At 52.4% G+C, this 21,845-nt stretch overlaps 1 protein-coding gene across 2 annotated transcripts in view; it reads left to right on the top strand.

The window, feature by feature from the left end:
- DNAJB5 (DnaJ heat shock protein family (Hsp40) member B5) overlaps nucleotides 1-18,532 on the top strand; it is a 29,916-nt gene extending 11,384 nt beyond the window's left edge. For both annotated transcript variants that reach the window (XM_075066814.1, XM_032800422.2), the window contains exons 3-4: nucleotides 5,443-6,032; nucleotides 16,374-18,532. In XM_075066814.1, the coding sequence (XP_074922915.1) occupies nucleotides 5,443-6,032; nucleotides 16,374-16,607 (824 nt within the window). In that variant the 3' untranslated portion in view covers nucleotides 16,608-18,532. The remainder of the gene's footprint in view (nucleotides 1-5,442; nucleotides 6,033-16,373) is intronic.
- Nucleotides 18,533-21,845: the final 3,313 nt, after the last annotated feature.

The following is a 21,845-nucleotide window of genomic DNA, read 5'->3' as shown; positions in this document are numbered from 1 at the left end:
CCATCCCAGGGCAGGTTCCTCGTGCCTAGGGCGCTACCACATTCATGGCCATGAAAAATGCGTTTCGGTCTTTTGTGGGCTTTTACCCTATGCTATACAGATTTCACGGGGGAGACCAGCATTTCTCAAAATGGGGGTCCTGACCAAAAGGGAGTTGCACAGGGGTCACAGGGTTATTTTAGGGGAGTTGGGGTATTGCCACCCTTACTTCTGCGCTGAATTCAGAGCTGGGTGGCTGGAGAGCAGCAGCAGTTAGCTGGGCACCCAGCTCTGAAGGCAGCGCCTCCCTGCAGCAGCACAGAAATAAGGGTGGCAATACCATACTTGCCATCCTTACTTTTGTGCTGCTGCTGGCAAAGGCTCTGCCTTCAGAGCTGGACTCCCAGCCAGCAGCCACCGCTCTCCAGCTGCCCAGCTCTGAAGGCAGCACTGCTGCCAGCAGCACCACAGAAGTAAGGGCAGCAGTATCATAACCACCCGTGCAATAACCTTGTGACCTCTTGCTCCACAACTCCTTTTTGGGTCAGGACCCCTACAATTACAACATCATGACATTTTAGATTTAAATAGCTGAAATCATGAAATTTATTATTTTTAAAATTCTCTCACCATGAAATTGACCAAACTGGACTGTGAATTTAGCAGGGCCCTACTCGTGCCAGACTGCTTCAGTGCTGGGTTAGCAGTCAGAATAAATACACAGTGCTAAGGCCAAGACTTCACCCGTGGCCATGCCAGCAGGTGATGGGCCCTGTGGGGGCAAGGGAGGAACAGTATGGGCAGCTCTGGTCCTTCATCTCACCTTTTGGGTTCCACACTCTTTATTTTGCCATTATTCAGTGGGGTCGGCAGTGGGTTTCATTTCCTCCCATTGGACACTGAGGCTGCCAGCGATGCCATGGAATCACCCTCCAGAGATTACTGCCCCCGCAGCTGCGAGGCTCAAACACCAACTGTAACTGAGAACTTGAGTTTATTCTTGGTGTCAGCGGCTCATTACTCTATGAACTTTCCTGGTGCTGAGCTGGACAGAAAGGACTCCCCACGGCCCTGCTCAGGAGCTAAGATCTGTGCTGTAGTTTCCCTCCCCTCCTCTCCTCTTTATCAATGTTTCATCTCTTTGACGATGGTCTGGATGGAATTCTTCCAGCCGGCGCCACGTGACTCCTGCACATGCACTGCTGAGTTCCGGCAGGTGATGACACAGCAGGTAATAACTGGCCTTTGAGGATTAGGGATGCTAAGGCCTCAGCTCTTCTGCACCCGAGCCTTTAGGACAAGGGGTGGAAGTAGGAACAGGGATAGGCATTTTCCCGTGATTTCCATCTGCTTCCTAGTTTATACTACTAGGGCCAATGGAAATGTTCTGGGCTTCACCACTGTCACATGCCATGGGCTGTGCAAACAAGCCTCTCATTGCTCTCCTCTATTAGGAGCCTTTACTGGCTGCTGACACAGATTTGTCCAATCTCTTCCCTTTGTGGCAGACCATGACATCCGAAGCGTGCCGCCTCTCAGCGGTTTGGGAAGGGCCAGTTTGCCCTGCAGGAGCAACTAAGTAATTGTGGCAATGTCAAAAATCAAAGCAGCCTCGGTCCAAAAGAGCTGCTGTTAAGGGTTCTTCCGTTGCCAGCACATCAGACCAGCGAGTGGCATCCTGGCAAAGTGTGGCTGCTCCTGGCCAGAAAGGGAGGCAAGAGGAAATTAATGGCTTTGTTTCTTTGAGCGTGGAGGGAAGAATCCAGAAGAAACTGACCAGCTGTTTCTGAACCAAACCAAACCATTCACAAAGCAACACGTGGACTCAGAACCCTCTCGTAGGGGGCTGAATCCTGGGGTGGGACTCAAACACTGCAAGGAAGAAGGGGCTTGTCGTATGGCCCCAGTCCTGAGGCGAAGCCATGCCCGGCATACCCCTTACATGCTGTTTGGGGAGCTTAAATGGGATGAGAGGAAGGTTGGTTCAGGAGGGAGGGTTCTAGCCTGGGACTGGGAGACCTGGGTCCCTGTAACAGCACCAAACGCGCTAACCCATCTCTCAAGGCCTCTGAAAAGGGAGGCGTCCCTGGTGACCTTGGGCAAGTCCCTTAGCTTCTCTGTGCAATAGGGCTGACAGCCCTGCCCCCCTCAGTGGGTTGTGAGGTGCTCCCATACGGCAGTGATGAGGGCTAGATACCTGCCTTGTATAGACAGACAGGTCTTGTGCGGCACTCACCCACGCTGGTAACTGGACGCCTCTCTTTCCAGAAGCCTTGAGAGAAGGGTTCGCAGTAGTTTGGTGCCTTTGCAGTAGTGTGCCCAGGAGGGAGGCAGACCGAGAGAGAGGCCCTGAGTTGCGGTGTGCCCCGCCGGTGGTTGCCCGTACCTTCTCGTGCGCAGAGACAGCCTCTCTCTGCTCACGTGAGCCCAGCTCGTGCCTTCTGCTCCGTTCCACAGCAGAATCAAACTGCTGATGTCTGAGTGTTGCTGTGACACAAATGCAGCATTAGCTGTTGCCAGAGGATCACGTAGATGTTCTGGTGGGGGTGGGGGGAGAGGGAGGGGTGTCTGTCTAACCACCTACTTGAAAGCACTGAGGGTGGACCTCCAGTTCCATTCTTTGCCAGGTTTGGGACACTAGAGCAACCCCAGCAGGCTAGCGCGGGTAGGAGGAGACCTACTGTGACACTTTTGCGGGACTGGGCAAGGGGGCTCAGACGTCACCCCATCCCTCGCCCCCACAAGTCCTTGGGCAAAAGAAAAGACTAAATGAAATTGGATACAGGTCAGTTTCAGTATACGTTCTGGTCTTACCTGCACTTCCAAGCCTAAGTCCCCTTTGCACAGTGTTGCAGAGGCTTAAGGTGTGTGTCTGGAAGATGGGAACCCTTTGCTTCTGTGTATTGTATTCAAGTCAACAAAAGACCTCTGCATCCCAGGGCAAACTCATATGTCAAGACCAACAGAAAAGAACAGGAAGTTTGTCCGTCCTGCGTTTGCCTGGCTTGCGTCTCCTGCTGCTGGCTCTGACTAGAGGGGTTGGCACAGGACGTCAGCTTTTCAGAAATAGCACTATTTTGTAAGTGGAGAGCTGAAAATAGACTTGAGCTCAGCTTGGTTAGACCCCTTCTTGACCCCTCCAATCAGAAATATTTGACACAACATCCCAAAGCATGTGGCAATGTGAAGGGGACAGTTGGAAGTAGTCTACCCCCAGCCTTGCATGACCTGCTGGGCACTTGAGTGGTCCTCTTTGTATTTTTATTGCAGATACACTTTTGAGAGGGGCTGTCTGCCTGACACCCTGGCTGTGTAGGGACTTCCCGGGGGTTGCTGTGGACAGATATAAACATAGGGTGTCTGTGCAGAATCAGGTAGGAGCAGGCTTCTGGAGAGGGTGGGGCCTGAGAGAAGCCCTGGTTGAAGAAGATCTTTTGCTAGTTACCAAAAGAAGGAAATACTCAACTTATTTGCTGTATCTCTGGGTTCTGCTCCTGAGCGCCACTCCACCAACCAACCTCAGCTGCTCACGGTGCAGAGGAAAGCGAGTCTTTTTTTAAAAACAAAAATCCATCATCTCCCCTCACACTTGTCTCCCATCAAAAAGTTTTGATACTAACATCTCCGGTTGTTGAGCCTTGACTTTTTTTGCGAAGTACTTTGTGGCCCTCATGTTAGCCCTTTCATCCGAGAGCATAGCGTGTGTCTCGCACTCACGTTTGTGGTGGAGAGCCTCGTCAGCGTATAATGCTGACCTTCCGTCAGTCTGTGTGGAAAAGCCCTGACTAAACAATTGCTCGCTGAGTTCAAAGCCTTCCATAAATTGCCAAGTGTGCTGCTCCTGGGCCATGAGTCCCTGGCGCAGTTCAGCTGCCTTGGGAGATGCAGATCACAGCACGAACAGGGTGTTCAGGAGGTGATGTACTGCTGACATACAGAGAGGACTCAGCACTGCCTTTGGCGGAACTTAGACTTCTAATTTGTGTTGCTAAATTAGTCTCAAAGCGCCATCAACTGCCTAGTCCATATCGTCTTTGGACTCCAACTGTTACCATGCTGTGAAATTTAACAGATTACAGAGACTGAATTGCTTCCTGCAGTACAGTAGGAAGGAACTCGGGAAGATTATGCTTAGGAGCCTGGCATGCAGGGGTGGCGAGTTATATGGGCCCATGGTGCCTGTGTTCCAGGAACATTCAGGGCCTGAGGACCCCGCTCCAACAATGTTCGGGACTGAGTCTCTTCCCCCGGCCCCACCTGCTGCCCCCGGTGATTTAAAAGGCCCTGGGGCCACCGCCACCAGCAACACAGTAGGACTAAGGCAGCTTCCTGCCGACCCTTGCTTCTTGCCACTCCTGGAAGCAGCCAGCATGTCCCTTCAGCCCTGGGGTTACAGGTTGTCTCCACGTGCTGCCCCTGCCCCAAGCACTGATTCCACAGCTCCCGTTGGCTGGGAACTGGTGCCTGCGGGCAGCGGTGCGCGGAGACTCCCCACCTAGGAGGCGCTGCAAGTTGGGGATGCAGGTCGCTTTCGGGAGCCACCTGAGGTAAGTGCCGCACCCCAATCCCCTGCCCCAGCGCAGAGCCTGCACCCAGACTCCCTCCCAGAGCCCTTGCCCCCTGCCCCAGCCTAGAGTCTGCACCCCAAAGCGCCTCCCACACCCAGACTCCCTCTCAGAGCCTTAGGCAGGTGCGGGGGGGGGGGGGGGCAGGTGGGACTTGGACCTGTTCTGGGCACCAACAAAAATTATACAAACCTTCCACCCCTGCTTGCATCTGTCTCTAGAAATGGAGCCTCCCAGAGCTCTCAGTCATAAATACATCTTTTTCCCTTGTGTTATCCCCTGGCAAATACTGGTTCCAGTACTAAAAACAAAGAAAATACAATCAAGTGTTTGTGGGAGACAGGCTAAGAATTTTGATACTCATTGGCTTGGAGGTGGTGCTAGAAGTCTGGCTGGCTACTTACTCTCCTTAGTAACACAGGGTTTCTATCAACTTTCCTGTTTCATGCCCATTTAACATGAGCCCCGGTTACAAAGTGTCTACTGCAAACTTGAGCTCCAGCAAAGGGTTGAGAACAGAATTGCATCTCGACTCTCCGGACCCTGTAGGCTAGTTGTGGTGCTCACCTTCCAGCCAGGGAAGATAAGATTGCTCAGCTGTATTCCTGCTAGCTAGTTTCTCCAGGGGAAAAGGGATGCAGATTGTGGCCAGGTTGGGAGTGAAGTGGGGATGTGTGGGATCCTACTGCGCAGAGAGAGGTAGAAAGCAGCTTGCAACACCAAGACTGAATTCCGCCTTTGGTTCTCATGCTGCGTAGTAGAAAAAAACAATAAAAGTCTAGTCAGGGTGACCTGGCCATCACTCTGTCTGCATTCCCTGTGCTTCAGGCAGGACCAGGAGGGAACAGCCTTCTTCCAGGGATTATATTAACGTTGTCTTTTCCTTGCTGTGTTCTAGGACTCAAAACTGGAGGCGGTTCCTCTGGCGGCTCTGGCAACACTTTCCACTACACCTTCCACGGAGACCCGCATGCTACCTTTGCTTCTTTCTTCGGTGGCTCCAATCCCTTCGACATCTTCTTTGCCAGCAGTCGCTCTCGGGCGTTCAATGGGTTCGATCAGGAAGATATGGATATCGATGATGACGATGACCCTTTCAACGCCTTTGGACGGTTCGGCATCAACGGAGTCCATCGACGGCACCCGGAGTCTCTCCACACACGAAGGAAGGTCCAGGACCCACCTATCATCCACGAGCTCAGGGTCTCCCTGGAAGAAATCTACCACGGCTCTACCAAAAGGATGAAAATCACCCGCCGGCGGCTGAACCCTGATGGGCGAACCACAAGGACCGAAGATAAGATATTGAACATTGTCATTAAAAGGGGGTGGAAAGAAGGAACCAAAATCACCTTTCCCAAAGAAGGAGATGCCACACCAGACAACATCCCTGCCGACATCGTCTTCATTCTCAAGGACAAGCCTCACATGCATTTCAAGCGAGATGGCACAAATGTGGTCTACACGGCTGTGATCAGTCTTAAAGAGGTGGGTCAGTGGGAGCTCCCCGCCGCTGTGCTGCTGGGAGATGAGTTTGCTAGTTGGAACAGTACAGAAGAGAAGGGTGATTAACTTGCACGGGATTAGAAGGGCACATAGGGTGTAATACGCCAAAGCAAGAGAGATCTAGAAAGGAGTGTTCTCCCTTTGCTTTACAGACCAACGTCCGTTCCTGTTTGCAGGAATGACACAACCTCAGGACTTCGGGCCCAACTGATACTGTTTGAACTGCTCTAATTCCCCTTCCCCCCGGCTTGTGTGCCAAGCTTGACCTTTGGTATGGGGGTTTGGTGTCTGGAAAAGAGCCCAGACCCGCACCCTGTAGGTCAAAGGAGAAACTAGTCCGGTGGCTTTTGCCTGGCCAGCCCCATTTGTGGGTGTTGTCCCAAACACCACAGCTCGTCAGTCCTTGCCATCAGTGTTCTGCACTTAAATACCAGGCTGACTGTGGCTGGGGAGGTGGGTTGGTCCCAGTGAGATTGCAGGTTTGTTGGCGTGGCTGCATGGGGGCAGTTTGCAGAGCACCTGGTCCTCACTGTGCCTTGCTTCAGCTTGTGCTAGCCGTACACTTCACTTCTCTCCCTCCCGGCTGTGTGCGCTGTATTGTTTATTCAAGCAGCACATGATGGTAGTTTTGTGCTTTGTAGAACAAGTAAGTCGTGGTCTCTGGCCCATGGAGTTTGCAAGGAACTTTAGAAGGGAATCGATGAGTCAAAGCAACAAGCAGCGTGAGGCAGGAGTAGAAAGGAAGACAAGGGTAACCCACATTCATGAGATGCATGTTTGATGATACTGCTGTCTAACTTCTTTTTAATAAGTCCCAGCTGGCAGGTACATTTAAAATTTAAATTGCTGGCAGCTGCAATTTACCATTCACTTCAGATTGTAGAAGTTGTCTGTCTTTTCATGTAGATCTTGGTGGGTGGATTTTTTTGAAGACCGATTTAGTCCATGTACGCAAATGCATTTTATAAAAAAAAATCCCAGGGGATCAGATCATGGGTACAAACATCTCAGTGTGCGCCCTTGAATCAGGATACTAATCAAGATGGCTCCCCTTCCTCTAAAAGCTTGAGGGAACTTTCCCATGGGCTCTGTAACCAGATGGAAGCAAAGGACTACCAGGGTGCGACTTCCCCTCATGCATTTGAATGTAGTGCCACTTCACAGCCCCACTGTGACCATTCAGAGCTGGGTGTTTTAGGGGACACTCTTCTAAAGGCATGTTGGAGACACTGGAGTCAAGTTGACTTACATTCACACTAGAAACTGAAGTTTACTCTTGAAGTGCGCGGCTCGGTTTTCTGCAGCCAGCAATACCTGGGAGAGGCAGCGCTGTTTATGAAGTCATACCTGCCATATCTCAGATGCTTCCTCAGTGCCTTCCTCACAGCTGTGCCTGTCACACCAGACCTAAGTAGGTCCTTCTGACATCAGTTTCGTGTTCCTCAAGCATCTGTCGGTTTCATGTTTCCTGCTGAGGGCATGTAGGGGGTGGCACCATCAATACTCAAGGCAGAGAATCTGCCTCTGTTCTGCTCCCTTTACCTGAGCACTGAAAATGACCCATGAGTCCTTGTGCTTAGAGAGGGCATAGCTAGTTGCCATCCCTCCCTTCTTGCAGCCCTGCTGCAGAGGGAAGGACGGGTGGTGAGGTGGAGTAGGGCTGGAGCATCATGGTCTCCAGGTATCCCTAGTTTCTGACTTGCTCTAATCAGAGCTGGGGCAGGGAATCAGGGAGCCGTAACTAGTTGTTGCTTCTCAGTATCTCGTGGGTTGCCCTGGGTGGTTGCGTGGGAGGTGGGATCCATCCTGTGTTGGGAGCAACTGTGACAGACTCCTGTCATCCCTGGGCTCCTGCAGCCCATCAGGGAAACCTCCCTATTCCTCTCCTTTGACAGGGCTGGTTCAAACCCTTTAGTTTAAAACTGGCAGAGAGCCACATTCTCAATTCTTCATCAGATACGTCCCTCCCCAGTACCCTCGCCCTCCTAGGCTTCAGGTCAGACATGAGCAGCTGGCCCATCAGATTTTGACAACTATCTTCTGTAGGTATCACATGATAAAACCAGTGGCCAAACCAGGGGGTGGAGAAGGGAGACACTTCCCCTGGTCTCTGAGTCCAGGTACCACTGAACTCTGTGTTCGTCGTTCCAGTCACTCGCATCTGTCCATGGCGAGCAAGCCAGCGCTGGGCGCTCGCTGGCACCTGGCACGGCCCAACAGGCGCGGCCCAGCGGGAGACACATCTGAGAGGGCTTCCCCAGAGGCGCGTGGGCGGCAGAAAACTGTCCATTCTTAAAATTACATGAGCAGCTCAGTGGGAGGCAGAGAGAGGAAGAAGCTAACGTCACGAGTCTGAGTTAAAGCAGTCCCACCAGAAACTTAACATTTACACTCGGAAGCAACCTCCCTGTGAATGCTTCCGCTTAGATCCTAATTTTAGTGACATCTGCCAGTCACAGACCTTAGTGGCTTGCCGGTTTGTTTTGAGGCCTTGTCCTGTCCCCATTGAAGTCAATGGCAAAACTCCTCATTGGCTGTACTGGGAGCAGAATAAGGCCCATAGTTAAAGTAGGTAAATCCCTATGTTTTGAGCTTGGCACAGCATTCAGCCATAAAACTTGCTCAGATTTAATCCAGGAGGGCAAATGTCACGTGGGTCCCCCTCTTTAATGTGGAGGTATAGACTGTGGAGGCTGCTGTGCAGTCTGGGGGCTTGGATTAAGGTGGAGCATTGTATGCCGGGACTCACATTAGTGGGCTGCACAAACATAATAAAAGTGAACTGTTCTCATATATTGAGTTATATGCAAATATGGTGTCCCCTGGGCTCCTGGCAAGTTGCCAGTGCGGTCCCTATCCTTTCAGAGTGATGGGCACTGGTTATTATGGAGCATGATATCAGTTATCTGTCTGTCGTCTCAGTGAAGGCAGCGTGGGGTTGGTCATTCCACTACAGCTTATCCAGTCGAGGGGATTATTTTTCACAGTTAGTGTTGCTAATTCTTGTCTGGTTTCACTGGTGTTAAAGGGCTAGAGTAGGGATGGGAACCATCTGTGCTAAGGAAATGTTAAAAATCCACAGTAGTGTCTGCTGCCTTCTTTCTTGCATTTTTGAATGCTTTGCAGTGTAACAAGCATGTCGGTTTACACTTTCAGAGTCTCATGCGCTAGCACAGTGCTGCAGTGCCATGTGTGAGCTACAAACACAGGAGAGGCTGTCTGTCTGCTTTTAAATGACATCTCTTGGAATGAAACATAAATGTTCCAGGAGCACTTCTCTTGGTCCATTGAGCTCTCTGAAAGCTGATTCTAAAATACATAAATTTGGGGCCTAATTCAAATTGCATCCTTTGAAATCATTGATGCAGCCTGATGTGAATGGCAGGTGACGCTAAAATTTTAATTTTGATATGTGATTTCTCCAATCAGTTCAAAACTTGATGAGGAAGGAGTTCAAGATATTGAGGGGGGGAGGGATTGTTTTTTCAAACAGTCTTATAGATGCCATAGTGAAATCAGTGCATCAGTTTTCCTCTGTTGGTTTTCCTGTCTGTGTAAAATCAAATCATCTTCAAATGAGTTGATTGTGGTTTGGGTTTCTCTGCCTGGCCTCAAGTCCTCTGCCAACTTGTGTGCTTTGCCATCCATCACATTTTCCATGTAATGGTTTTCTGACTCTGCTTCCTGTTGCTGTATCTTCTAAAAAGCAAAAGAGTTTATATTTCATTTCACTTCTATTTATATTTCTTTCCATATCTATGACCCTTAAGTGTTACTTGAAACAGAAATTTTAGACAAATTTTAACTTTTTAAAATTTCACTTGACCTCTTTGCAAACAACTGTTAGATCTGTGCAGGCTCCACTTGGTGAAGGTTATGCATGAGCTCAGGTGAGGAAGGAGGCGTTTATTAAAACTGCTAATAACCAATTTATTGAAAGCACCCAATGGCCTGATTTTCAGAGGTTAATGAGCACCCAGCTCCTGCTGAAGCTAACGGGAGCTCCAGGTGCTCTGCACCTTCTCAGTTTGGGGCAAGGTGGTGAGGACTTCAGGGTGGATTTGTCAGGAAGAGACCAGAGTGCTCCAGCTGCATACAGAAGGTGGGGAAGAGTGAGCGAAACTAACCTGGTCCCCTCAGCCTGGAGAAGGGAGCCAGTCTCCGCCTGGAATGCAGCGAGTTTTGAACCCTGGAAGGTCACACCGTTCATCCTCACAAGTGCTGACAGCTGCTGAACTGCAGCATTGGGAATGGGATTCTAGACGCAGCCTGGCTTCCCCATCCTTGCTACAGCCTGTCCGCTTTTCATTGCTCTCGGTGACTGAGCCTGCAGCCCTGGGGCTGGTCAGGATTGGGTTCAGCTAAAACGGCCCAGATTACCATGTGTAAACCAGAAAAGTAAGGCTGCTAGGGTCACTTTAGAGGTCTCCAAGTAACCCTGCTTAGCAAAGCATTGTCAGCGCTGACGCTTCTAGTCCCGGGTGGATGTATCCATTTTACGGGTGGTTTGATTGACGTGTTTGTGGTGTCGGGCAGAGCCAGGAATAGAGCCCAGCCTCTGTCATTTCCACCCTATCTCCAGCCACTGGAGAGCCCGCTCTCCGCAGCCTGACTGCTCACATTGTTGGCTCGCTTCCAAAGGAGTGAAAATGGTCCAGCGAATGTGAGTTGCCTCTGGAATCAGAGCTCTTGTTTTCTTATGTCCCCGAAAGAGAGCCAGAGTGGGCCCTTGTAGTGTGGCTGGAGCTGCAGTCCCCTGGGTGGAGAAGCAAAGTGCACTTCGCTAATGACCGGGGGGGAATTGCAGCCTCCTCGAATGGCATGAAAGGATATCTGAATGGGGGCTACACATTGCCCTGTACTGTTATGTCTGAAATTGGCATGAGATTTTCCCGAAGAAAGGGATAAGGGAGGAGAGGCCATGTTGTCTGCCTTAGACACAGCAAATCTCTTCTTTGCTGCTTTTGCTCTGGAGGGTAGGAGTGGGCACTTATCTGCCCTGAAAGCCAACGGGCAGGGCCAGCAAATCTTGGAGGCCTCACACAACTGCGCCTGTTAGAGCCTGGGTTCAATGTAGGTGTCTGCTCTAAGCCTGGGTCCTGGGGGTGTAGGGAGAACATGGGGGAGGGATAGCTCAGTGGTTTGAGCATTGGCCTGCTAAACCCAGGGTTGTGAGTTCAGTCCTTGAGGGGGCCACCTAAGGATCTGGGGCAAAAATCAGTACTTGGTCCTGCTAGTGAAAGCAGGGGGCTGCACTCAATGACCTTTCAAGGTCCCTTCCAGTTCTAGGAGATAAGTATATCTCCAATTATTTTATTTTTTAACCTCCCCTGTGAGCAACACGCATACTCAGGCTTTATTAAGCATCCCCCAACAGCGTTGGTGCTTCTCGGAGCATCGCTCCATGTCCCATTCGCTAACAGTGACATTTTTCCCTTGATAAAAGCGAGACAACGTCCCTGCCCACATGTGCAGTAGAGCTGCCGAGGTTATTTAAGGACTCAAGGAGTTTCACGCTGCATTGCCAAGCTCTGTGGCCTGTTACTGCAGGCTGCCATTGGGAAGGAGGAGGCCATGCGCTGGTTCCAGCAGAAGTACGATGGCATCATCCTTCCTGGCAAATGAGCAGTTCCAGTTACCAAAAATGCTAATAAAATTTTCTAACATTTTATAAAAAAAAAAAAAAAATGCAGTGCCACCCCCGCACGCACGGGCCATTCTGCAGGAGGCAGCTTGGATTTAGTGCTGACATCCCACGAGGGCTTTCTCTTCACCTCCTCAGACGTGCAGTGGGAGGGCTACAGCTCGGTGCTCTGGCATTTTCTGGTTGTATTGCTGGGGCTGTTTGTTCCTCAGTGGAGCCTCTGCATAGCTGCCTGATCCCAGGGAAGCTGCACAAGCCCAGCGCTCATTCTGCAGATGGAGAAGTGCCTGTCGGAGCAGAGGCCCAGCACTGACCTGCAGCCTTCCTGTCACCCTGCCATTTTGGGAGCAAGACCCCACCGGCTTAAAGCCAATAGGGTCAGCTTTCCAGCCAAACAACCCGAGGCTGGGACTGAGGCGCGCAGCCAGCAAACATCAGCCCTGGCAGGTTGGCTTGCAGAGTACCTGCAAGTTAGTGACTCCCATGTTTGGCCATACAAAGCCACCTGTGTGCAGCAGCTCGAAGGGGAATGCTGCCCGGATTGAACCTGGGAGGCTGTGTGACAGCTTTCTTCCCTCTTTGAGTCCCTGGGAAACCTGCTGGGCTGTGGGCAGAGGAGTTGTTGGCTACAGAATAGCAATAAGCTAGTTCACGAGAAGGAGGATCGGTTCATCCCCACGTGTAGTTTACACATGGCTTGGGCTGGGGGGAACTGGGGGAGGAACTTAGCCAGCTCAGCTGCAGGGAGGCGGGCGCTCTTCCTCTTGGCACAGCCGGGGTGGGGTTAGTCATTGCTGGGCTGGCTCTACAGTTTGGCATCTGAGCAGCCCTGACTGCAAGTGCTGCAGAGACAGATGCTCAAGGGCTTGTGGGGCAGAAGGAAAATGTCCCATGTGACTCTCGAGTGCCTATCCCAGCAGCCAGGAGCAGCGTGGATCCCAGTCTCGGCCAGAGAATGCACGAGTTGAGTGCCATCCTGGGGGTCCTCTCCCCACACCCCCAAAATAAGCACCATCAGCCAAAGGGTTTCCTACAAACTATCACATGGCACCCCCCTTCCCAAGGGGCTGGCTGCCGGTTTCCTCACTGGTGTTTACAGCTCAGTGCCACAGAGTCACTGAGAGCAAAGCCCCGAAATCGAACCCGGAAGAGCCCAGCCCCTGCGCCTGTCAGCTTTGCACAAGCCCTCTTGAGTCAGTGAGGCCCTAGCTTGGGGGCGATGGAGCCCATTTCCAGCTACATGCGTTCCCTTTACTAAAGAGGCAAAACTTGTTAAGATTCCCACCAAAATAGAAAGCAGCAATGCCTGAATGAGCCGGTACAGCAAAGCCACTACCACCCTGCTAAAAGGAGAAGCCAGGCAGAGGAACTTGTAATGCTCCAGACAGGGCACTTCCTCTGGGTTCTCCGAACCCAACATCTGTCCTTAAACCCTCTGTGGAGCTAGAGCTGTGCTGGGAGCCAGCCATGTGTAGCCTACAGGAGAGTGGCGGGCTCTATTGGGAGCAGAGAGGAACCCTTAGAGACTCATCCCTCAAAGCACAGCAGGGGAGCTGTGTGTAGAGTTCCAGCCGCAGGCTGTTGGAAGCAGTGGTACTAGTAGCCGGGGGCAGAGGTGTGTTGATGCAGTTCTAGGTAAGCTCCCTGCCCACGTCCGTCAGTGGATCTCCCTGCTGCAGGGCGGGAGAGAACTTTCGAGAGCTTTAACTTCCAGGAAACGTCTGTGCTGTGAGCAGCACGTGGGCAGCTGAGGAATGCCTGGCTCTTGCTTTCCTAGCCTTTTGGAGGCTGTTGGCAGAGGTGCCAGGGCCTGTGTGCTATAGATAAATCCAGCGCGCTGGGCAGAGATGCTGAGCTCTGGGAAGGGTGACAGCTGACGAGCAGCAGAAACGTTCAGTTACTTCATCAGGGATTGAACAACAAGGCCACAGTCTAAATTTAGCTTGCTGCCTACCTCCCCCAGGCTCCTGGGCGGTCAGCGAAGGGTAGAGGGTGTCCCGTTGGGAACTCTCAGAAAGAAAAGGTGCTGCAGTTCAACCCCATTAGAGCGCTTTAGCAGACACTCTGTCCGACTGCATGGGGTTGGGGGGGTGTCTCATTCGATAGAGCCTGTAGGACTGGAGCCCTGTCCACGGAATGATATTCAGGAAAACATGCCTCCTAGTGAGAGACTGAAGAAGCTTGATCTGTTTAGTTCAGCTGGGAGAAGGCTAAGAGGTGACTTGACCACAGTCTGTAGGCACTTAAGTGGGGATGAGAGTTCTGGTGGCAGACGGCTCTTGAATCTCGCAGCCAAAGGCAGAACAGGACCTACAGCTAGACAAGTTTAGAGGCGAAATAAGGCCCCATTTGTTAAACAGCGAGGGGAAATACCCATTGGAGCAACTCGCCCATGGATTCTCCGTCAGGCGGAATTGCTAACTGGAGGCGAGATGTCTTTCCAAAAGAGGCGCTGTATCTCAGCCAGCGGGGAGGGCTTGATTTAGAGATTACTGGCTGGTGCCGTGCAAGAGGTCAAACCAGGTGAATGATAATGGTCCCTCCTGGCCTTAAAAGCTAGGAAAGTACAGAGGTGGCCGCTCCAGTCCAGATCCCCGCACGCTCCTCAGCGCTCTTCTCGCCTGTGTGTGGGAGTGGTCTGTGCTGGGAGACTGGCGTGCCCCGCAGGGGGGTGCACTCTGCTGCCAGAGGGGCTGCCTGGGACCCACATGGAATCATGGTTTGAGATTGCCAGGCCCAGCATGTGGGGGCTTATTGGTGCAGTTTAGCATTCCTTGGGCTGACTGACCAACGCTACCAGGCTGTAGGCAGCAATATTCTAGGCAGGCTCCGGGCAAGCTTCTTGCATGCACAGCTCTGTCAACGTGCCTTTATCCTGGCCTGCAGCACCCCTGCCATTCCAGCTCCAAGTGTCAGGGCTGCGTCTGCCCAGTGTGACCTGTCCCTGCACACCAAGGCTGTTGCCTTTTATAGTTTGTTGGAAGTCAGGCTGCATGTAATGAGGTTCCTAAAAAAAAAAAGACACTGGGTCTTGATTTCATCAAAACCCAGCTCGTGTGTGACTGGCTGTTTCTGTGCATTTGCAGTTACCATGCACATACGCTGCCCAGTTTCCAGTCTGTGAGATCTGGGTGCATGCAGACTCCTTGGTTATGTTACGTGAGGCATAGATCTGAATGTTCTTTCTGTGAGCTTTTCCATCTGCAATGTTCTTCCATTCTCCAAGCCAGATGGCTCATGTTAGAAACACTCTAGGTTTTGGCTGATTTAGTTAGGACTAGCTGAAACCAAGCCACGTACTGGCTAACAGTACCGAGTCCTGCTTACCAAGAAAGACATGACATTTTGGGGTAGTCACCAGAAATACCCCTGTGGAGTAATTAAAAACTCCCGGTTGGTGATTCAGTCGTCAGGTTTGAGAATCACGGTGTGGGCAATGCACAGGCTGGCGGCTAGGGCAAGCCTGGAATTCACTGGATCCTGGTGAGCTGCGAAGTGCTTTGTAAAGCTCACCTTGGGAATGGCCAGCGCCTCAGTCATTGTCTGCCATAGGCTGGGGTAGCAGACGTCGAGGAGACCTCCCCACAGCTCACTTGCTCAAAGCTCTTCCTACAGGTCTGCTTGGGCCTGATTTTTGTGCCTGAACTGGACCTGAGCCCAGGAGTCATTTTCTGACCAGACGTTCGCCTCCCCTCGAACCCGAGTCAGCACTGATGCTTCATGCCCCTGGGAACCAGGCAGTGCCTCACTCTTGCCAGCTGCTGCCCCCTGCTGCGCTGCGCATGTGCTGCGGCTTCTCAGCACGCTCACTCCAAGGTGCGCACGGTGCAGCAAGTGGCAGGAGTGTGGCATGCAGCCACTGCCATGTCAGCCCCCTGGGCAGGAGGAGAGTCAACCCAAGCCTGAGAGGGTCGGGACGTTTTCCAGCCGGACTTGAACCCAACACTTGTCTGGTCCTGTCGGGATTGGGTCTGGTTGCAGCATTCTAGCTCATGTTGCTGTACAAATGGGGAACTGCGAACATAACACTGATTCGCCATTACTAGGAAAAGACGGGGGGGGGCGGGCGGGGTGGATTATATCTGTTAATGAGCCGCTTCCAAACTTATGATTTGTATTGCACAAAATGTGGTCAGGGCTATGTAGCCAGAGTTCCTGCCACGCTCCGTAGCAGCATAGTACCTTGCCAGTCCGTTGTCCTGCTGGGGAGACAGTGACTCTGATTTCCTCCTCTTCGGGGTCTCTGCTTCTCTTGGTTCAGACAAACATGGGGTAAGAGGAGAAATGCAGCCTGTCCTGAGTGTCCTGCACACTTGGGTAGAGTTCTAGAGAAACCTGCCCCACTTCTGAAGGCCTGAGTGGAGTGAAGAGTGGTGCCACCATGAAACCACCATTGGGATTGAACCCACATGCCATGTGCTTTTCTAGGGTGTTTTCAGTAGAGCCCCCAGGATGTGTACATGGGGAGACTCCTGTATATCCCCCAGATGATAATGGTGTCGCTGCTGCATTGCTAATAGACGTGACCTGGGTAACAGCGACAGGCCAGAGGCTGGTGTCATGTTTTCTGGGTGAGGGAGCAGAACTGGGTTCCTGGTCTTGGCTGCTCTACACACATGGGCTTTTTCTGGAGACCCCAAGTTGCAGCCAGTCTCACTGTTTGCTCTTCTTCCTTGCAGGCCTTGTGCGGCTGTACCGTGAACATTCCCACTGTCGACGGCAGGGTGATCCCTCTGCCCTGCAATGACATCATCAAGCCTGGCACCGTGAAAAGACTGCGAGGGGAAGGCCTGCCCTTCCCAAAGGTCCCCACCCAACGGGGAGACTTGATTGTTGAGTTCAAAGTCCGCTTCCCAGACAAAATAGCTCCGCAGACGAGACAGATCCTCAAACAGCACCTGCCGTGCTCCTAGAGCCCCTGGGACGTTCTGCAAGCAGCAATACTTCTAACACACGTGCCACAGCATCTGAGCTGCACAAAGTGGAGGTGCCCAATCACACTCAAATGCAAAAAACCCACGCTCCTTTCCACACAGTCCTGTTAGCCCCAGCCCTGTCGCCTGCCCTTTGTCGGCCTCTGCTATACGCTAGCAGTGTGGGATTCCTGGCTAACTTCTGCTGGCTCTCTGGGCTGGGGCCTTTTCCCAGAGGTCTAGCTTTTCTGCCTGGCACAAGCGGGTGGGCCTGGGCTGTGGCCCAGGGAGTTTTTATCAGTTGGTGGTTTTCGCATCGCACGCTTTGAAGTCAACTTCCTGGCTAGAGGATGAATTTGTCTCCCGGAAAGCGTAGAGATTCCAGCCCGTGTACATAGGACTTGGAAGGGTTAGCATTAGCTTCACCTTTCTGAAGCTCCCTTAGTACCAGGAATCCAAACCCATTCCACGAGCATGCATGGCAAAGGCACAGCTCATGTACACCAGGGCCACCATAGCGGAACTGTTTCTAAGGCGGAGCCACAGTACCTGCAGTTTACTGGGGTCCATTCTGCTGTGCCAGGATTACAATGGATTATCTTCTGTGCTGAATGCAAACACTGAGCTGCAAGGCTCCTGGGCTCAGACCCTTCACCCCTCCTGCACCCTTCTTAAAACTTAAGAATCCTGGCTTCATCGGTTCAGAGCGTGTAAGACAGGTGGGGATGGAGTTGGGCCAGTGTCCTATTGGGGTGTTGCTGTGCATGCTGGCATGCCAAAAATCTACGGTGGTAGAAGGGAAGGGCAGCAGGCCCAGGATGCGAGCTTTCTTGTTCAGGTGTGTTGAGTTTGCATTGCTGCTTTTATATATAACCCCATAAGGGTTTTTTCTGGAGTGGTTCATCCCAGCTCTTTTGGGGATCAGTTCAGCCATATGAACATCATGTCTGTGAGAACGTAATCCGTGCATAGCAGGAGTCTCGGTGTAAAAGCAGAGCTAAGTGTGAATGGAGCTGAGGTTTGTTTTGCTGGCGTTTGAGTTACGCTGTAGGGATTTAGCAGAAGGAAGAATGCGCATGTAGATATTTTCCCGCAGGGCAGATGGAATTCAGGATGCATTTCAGGGAGTAGCAGGAGGGAATCTGCTTGGGTGGCTTTGTTTTTAAATGCTGTATTTTTTTAAACTTGGATTTCCAGTGGGAGAATTTTTATATTTCTTACGTCAGCCTATCTTGCCAATATCTCTGGGGCCGGGTTCTTCATACAGTGAGGCATATTTAACCTACCTTTGGGATGGTTCAGAAGCTGATGCTCCAAAGAGGCACAGGGTTTCTAGTCAACAGACACAATGCAAGCAGATGGCCATTGCACTAGGAGTCCTCTGGACTAGAAATGAGAGGTTTTCTCTGGGCTCCTTCCCTGTGTCTAGGCCTCTGATGAGCCAGGCCTTGTCAGAGCACCTTTGGAATCTTGCATCGGTAAGTTTGAGCTGGCCTGAAGCTAACTTGGTTTTAACTGAGGCATTCTGGAGTGTCCATTGATACTCTGCTGTGGGATGTACACCTCAGTCCGCTATGTACAGCTGTACAGTATGTAACGTGTACGGGGAAGGGAATCCAGGGCAAAGACAGCATTCTGGAGAGGGGGAACCTGTCACTTAGCGCTTAATTTATAAACCCGTTTGAATGGTTCCGATGATGCCTTGTCCCTCTGGTGTTGTGTGTTCGGTTATAAAAACAAACTGTTCAGATAACCCTGCTGGGGGGAGAGGAGCCTGGAGCAGCACTCCAGGCTGTGAGCTGCTTTGTTTTTCTCAGTTTCAATGAGATCCTGAATGTTTTATAGTGGGGGTTGGTTTTTTTTGTATTTTTTTTTTTTTTTTTGTAATGTCAGTATTGAGAGAAATAAAGTATTTTAAAAATAAACCTGCTTGTTGTGTGCTGGCCCTGTCAGTGCTGGGGCAGGGCAGGGGTTCCCCCCGGCCCTGGTCCTCTCGACACACACAAGCTCTCTGTGGCCTCACGTCCCCGCTGAGCCCCGGGTTCTGCCAGAGACATCTACCTGCGGCACTGCCCCTCCCAGGGCAGTAAACCAGCCTCTGGAACTCTGCTTATGATGGGGGATTTTCTCCTCTGACTGACACGGGCTCAGTCTGTCTAGTCTGGTCCTTCCTTTGCTTCAGGCCATTGCTTCTTGTCCTGGTCCCTTCTCCCTGAAGCTCTGCCAGTGCTTTCAGCAGCTTGCTAGACTCCTGTCTTCAGCACCTGGCTCCAAGTGCAGTGGGAAGTGGAGTTTTCAGAGACCTTTAAAAGCTGGTTTCTTGCATGGACAGTGGGGATCTCTCAGCCCTTTTCACAGGAGTAAGTTTGCCCCTTGGCCAAAGTTTCCATCCCTCTCACCTGCTAGTGATGTGGTGCTTTGGCTAAGAGTGATGCCCCCCCATGAGGGCTGTATGTGTGCCAGGCATTGGAGCGGAAGGGGTGCAGTCCTGTAAAACATGCTGACCTGCAACCCAGTATTTCAAAACCCACCACTTTCAACCTTCTCCCTGAATATCAGCCTTGATTGGAGCCAAACACAGGCCAAGTTCTTCAGCCTCTGCGGCGCTGGTGTAGCTGGAGCCCCATTCCTCTGTAGCCCCCCCTTAAAATGGTTGGACTAGATAGTCGCAATGGTCCCCTCTGTCCTGGGAATCCATGAAATTACTCTGCCTGCACTGATCTCTCGTCTCTGGAAAAGGCCAGAGTCCAGGAGCATCGAAATCCACCATTGGCCCTGTGGGGAAGGGGAAAGACTTGGGATGGATTGCTTTGTGCAGATGTCCAAAGGGTGAAAGCACAGGCTTCCCCTAGGATTGTCCCCATCCCAAACCCAGCAGGGCAGCCAGATTTCACAGGCAACATCCCCTGTCTCTGCTGAGCTGAGTAGAGTCAGGGGTCTTGTAACAAACTAAGCTACCGTAGACACTTTTGCTAGCCCAGCGGGTTTGCAGGGTGGATCGGGGATGCTGGTATTTGGGCAATCCTTGGGTCGTTTTTTACTTCCCCTTGCCATGGTCATGTGACAGGCCCAGACACTCATCCACTGCCACTGGACACGGAAACTGCCCCAAACTAAAACAGTCTCTCCCCCTACCTTTTCTTTATGCACCTGTCCCACCACCCCCTGCAAAGCCCTGACCCAGCGGAGTTCTGACCCTGGGCAGAGAGCACAGCCGCAGACTGCGTGGAGCCCAGTGGCGGGGAGGGTTGTGGGGGCTGATTTTGTGTACGAGGTGCTCAGATGCTACAGGGGAGGGGCATCCGTATAAAACCCTACAACAAACGTGAGCCCTCTCAGAGTCAAACCTCTTCCTCTGAGCCTTCAGCTCACAGCCCATTGCCTGAGCCTGAGCTGAAATGACCTCAACAGGCTTGTGTGCACGAGCTGGGGCACAGGGGGCCGCTGGGTTGTAGTGCTGTAACTGAATGTTACACTGGTCTATCCCCAGCCTTTAACACCCCCGATAGCACAGTACGTGGGAGTGGCAGGCACAGAGTGCTAACGATATATCACCTCCCAAAGCCTCGGAGCCCAGCTCTGCCCCCCACAGCTCCCACAACAGCTCAGCCTACATGCCAGGGCAGCTGAGGCCCAGCTAGGCCAGCACACAAAGATGACAGATTCCTGCCCCCTTCACATGGGACAATATGGGGGATGCAGGGAGGGAACATGATCTGCCCAAGGTCATACAGCCCATCAGCAACAGGGCTGCAGATAGAACCCAGGAGTCCTGGTTCCCTGACATCACCACTAACCCACCTGCTCTCCATGCAAAGATGCTGCTGACCAGCTGCAACTTCAGGTCTCCCGTCACCCGCAAACCCGCTGGGCTAGCAAAAGTGTCTACGGTAGCTTAGTTTGTTACAAGACCCCTGACTCTACTCAGCTCAGCAGAGACAGCACTACAACCCAGCGGCCCCCTGTGACCCAGGGACTGTCCTGTTGTGAGATCCAAACCCCTGTCCCAGTTTAAGTGAACATTTCCCATCCCCAGGGCAAAGGGACAGTTTGCCCCCCCTGACTCCCATTTGAGAGGGGCCCCCAACCAGAGTGGCATTGTGACCTGCCCATGGGGCTGCAGGCTCACGCAGGTGTATACGGAGGGGCATCCGGGCCAAACCTGCGTGGCGCTGCACCAGGAACTCTGCAATTCCAGCAGGCTGCATTCCAAGCGTTTCTCCCGCTGCTGAAAAACACACTTTAACACAGGAATCTGGGGCAAGGGAGGGGCTGTTTGTGCAGTGACACCACCCCCACACACACGAAGGGAAGGACAGGGGCTGAGGGGCTCCCAGTGGATTCTTTACTGAGCACTGCCAGAGTGCTTGGCACTGCACAGCTCTCTCCCAGTCCCCCAGAGCAGCCGTGCAGCTCTGCCCCGGGCTTCACCCCCAACCAGCTGTGAGGAGTGCTGGGGGGAGGGGCTTTGCGGGTGGGATCTGACCATAGAAAGGAGAGACGGGTGGGGCAGCCTGGCCCACAGGGCCCAGCCAGAAGCAGAAGGTGGAGTGTGGGCTGGGGGTGAAGGGCTGACACTGCCTTTAGCAGGGCCGTCCTTAGCCATAGGCAGAACAGGCAGCTGCCTAGGGCACCACTAGGTCTGGGGGCACCGCTCTGCCCGGAGCCGGGACAGAGGGGAAGCAGTGGAGCATGTAAGAGCAGGGCTGCTGGGTCCTAGAGAGAGCCGAATGCAGCACAGTCTGAGGGAGGGGATTGGCGGCAGGGGTGGGGGAAGGAACTCACCTGTGAGTGTGACTCTTTCCCCCGGGGTGAGGGCTGTCAGGGCTGGGTTGGGTGAGGTGCTGGGGGGGGAGGGGAGGCTGGCTGCCTACCTGCTGAGGAATGACAGTGAAAGTAACTCACTTCCTCTCAGGCAGCCAGGATTGGAATGGTCACACGTGGCTGGGCTGGGGATAGCCAGATACCATGTGTGAAAAATCAGGACAGAGAGTTGGGGTTGGGTGAGCAGATGTTCCACTTTTATAATTTTGGGGTCTTTTTCTTATATAGACGCCTATTCCCCCCCACCTCCTGTCCTGATTTTTCACACTTGCTGTCTGGTCACCCTAGGTGGGGGTAATTGGTGCCTATATAAGACAAAGCCCCAAATATCGGGACTGGCCCTATAAAATCAGGACATCTGGATCTGGTCACTCTAGCTGGGGAGTGCGTCTCTCCCCCGGACTGGCAGTGATC

Source organism: Chelonoidis abingdonii, chromosome 6 (assembly GCF_003597395.2).
Source record: "Chelonoidis abingdonii isolate Lonesome George chromosome 6, CheloAbing_2.0, whole genome shotgun sequence".
Taxonomy (NCBI): Eukaryota; Metazoa; Chordata; order Testudines; family Testudinidae; genus Chelonoidis; species Chelonoidis abingdonii.
Note: the sequence above shows the minus strand (reverse complement) of the source record. Positions and strands in the feature narration are given on the sequence as shown.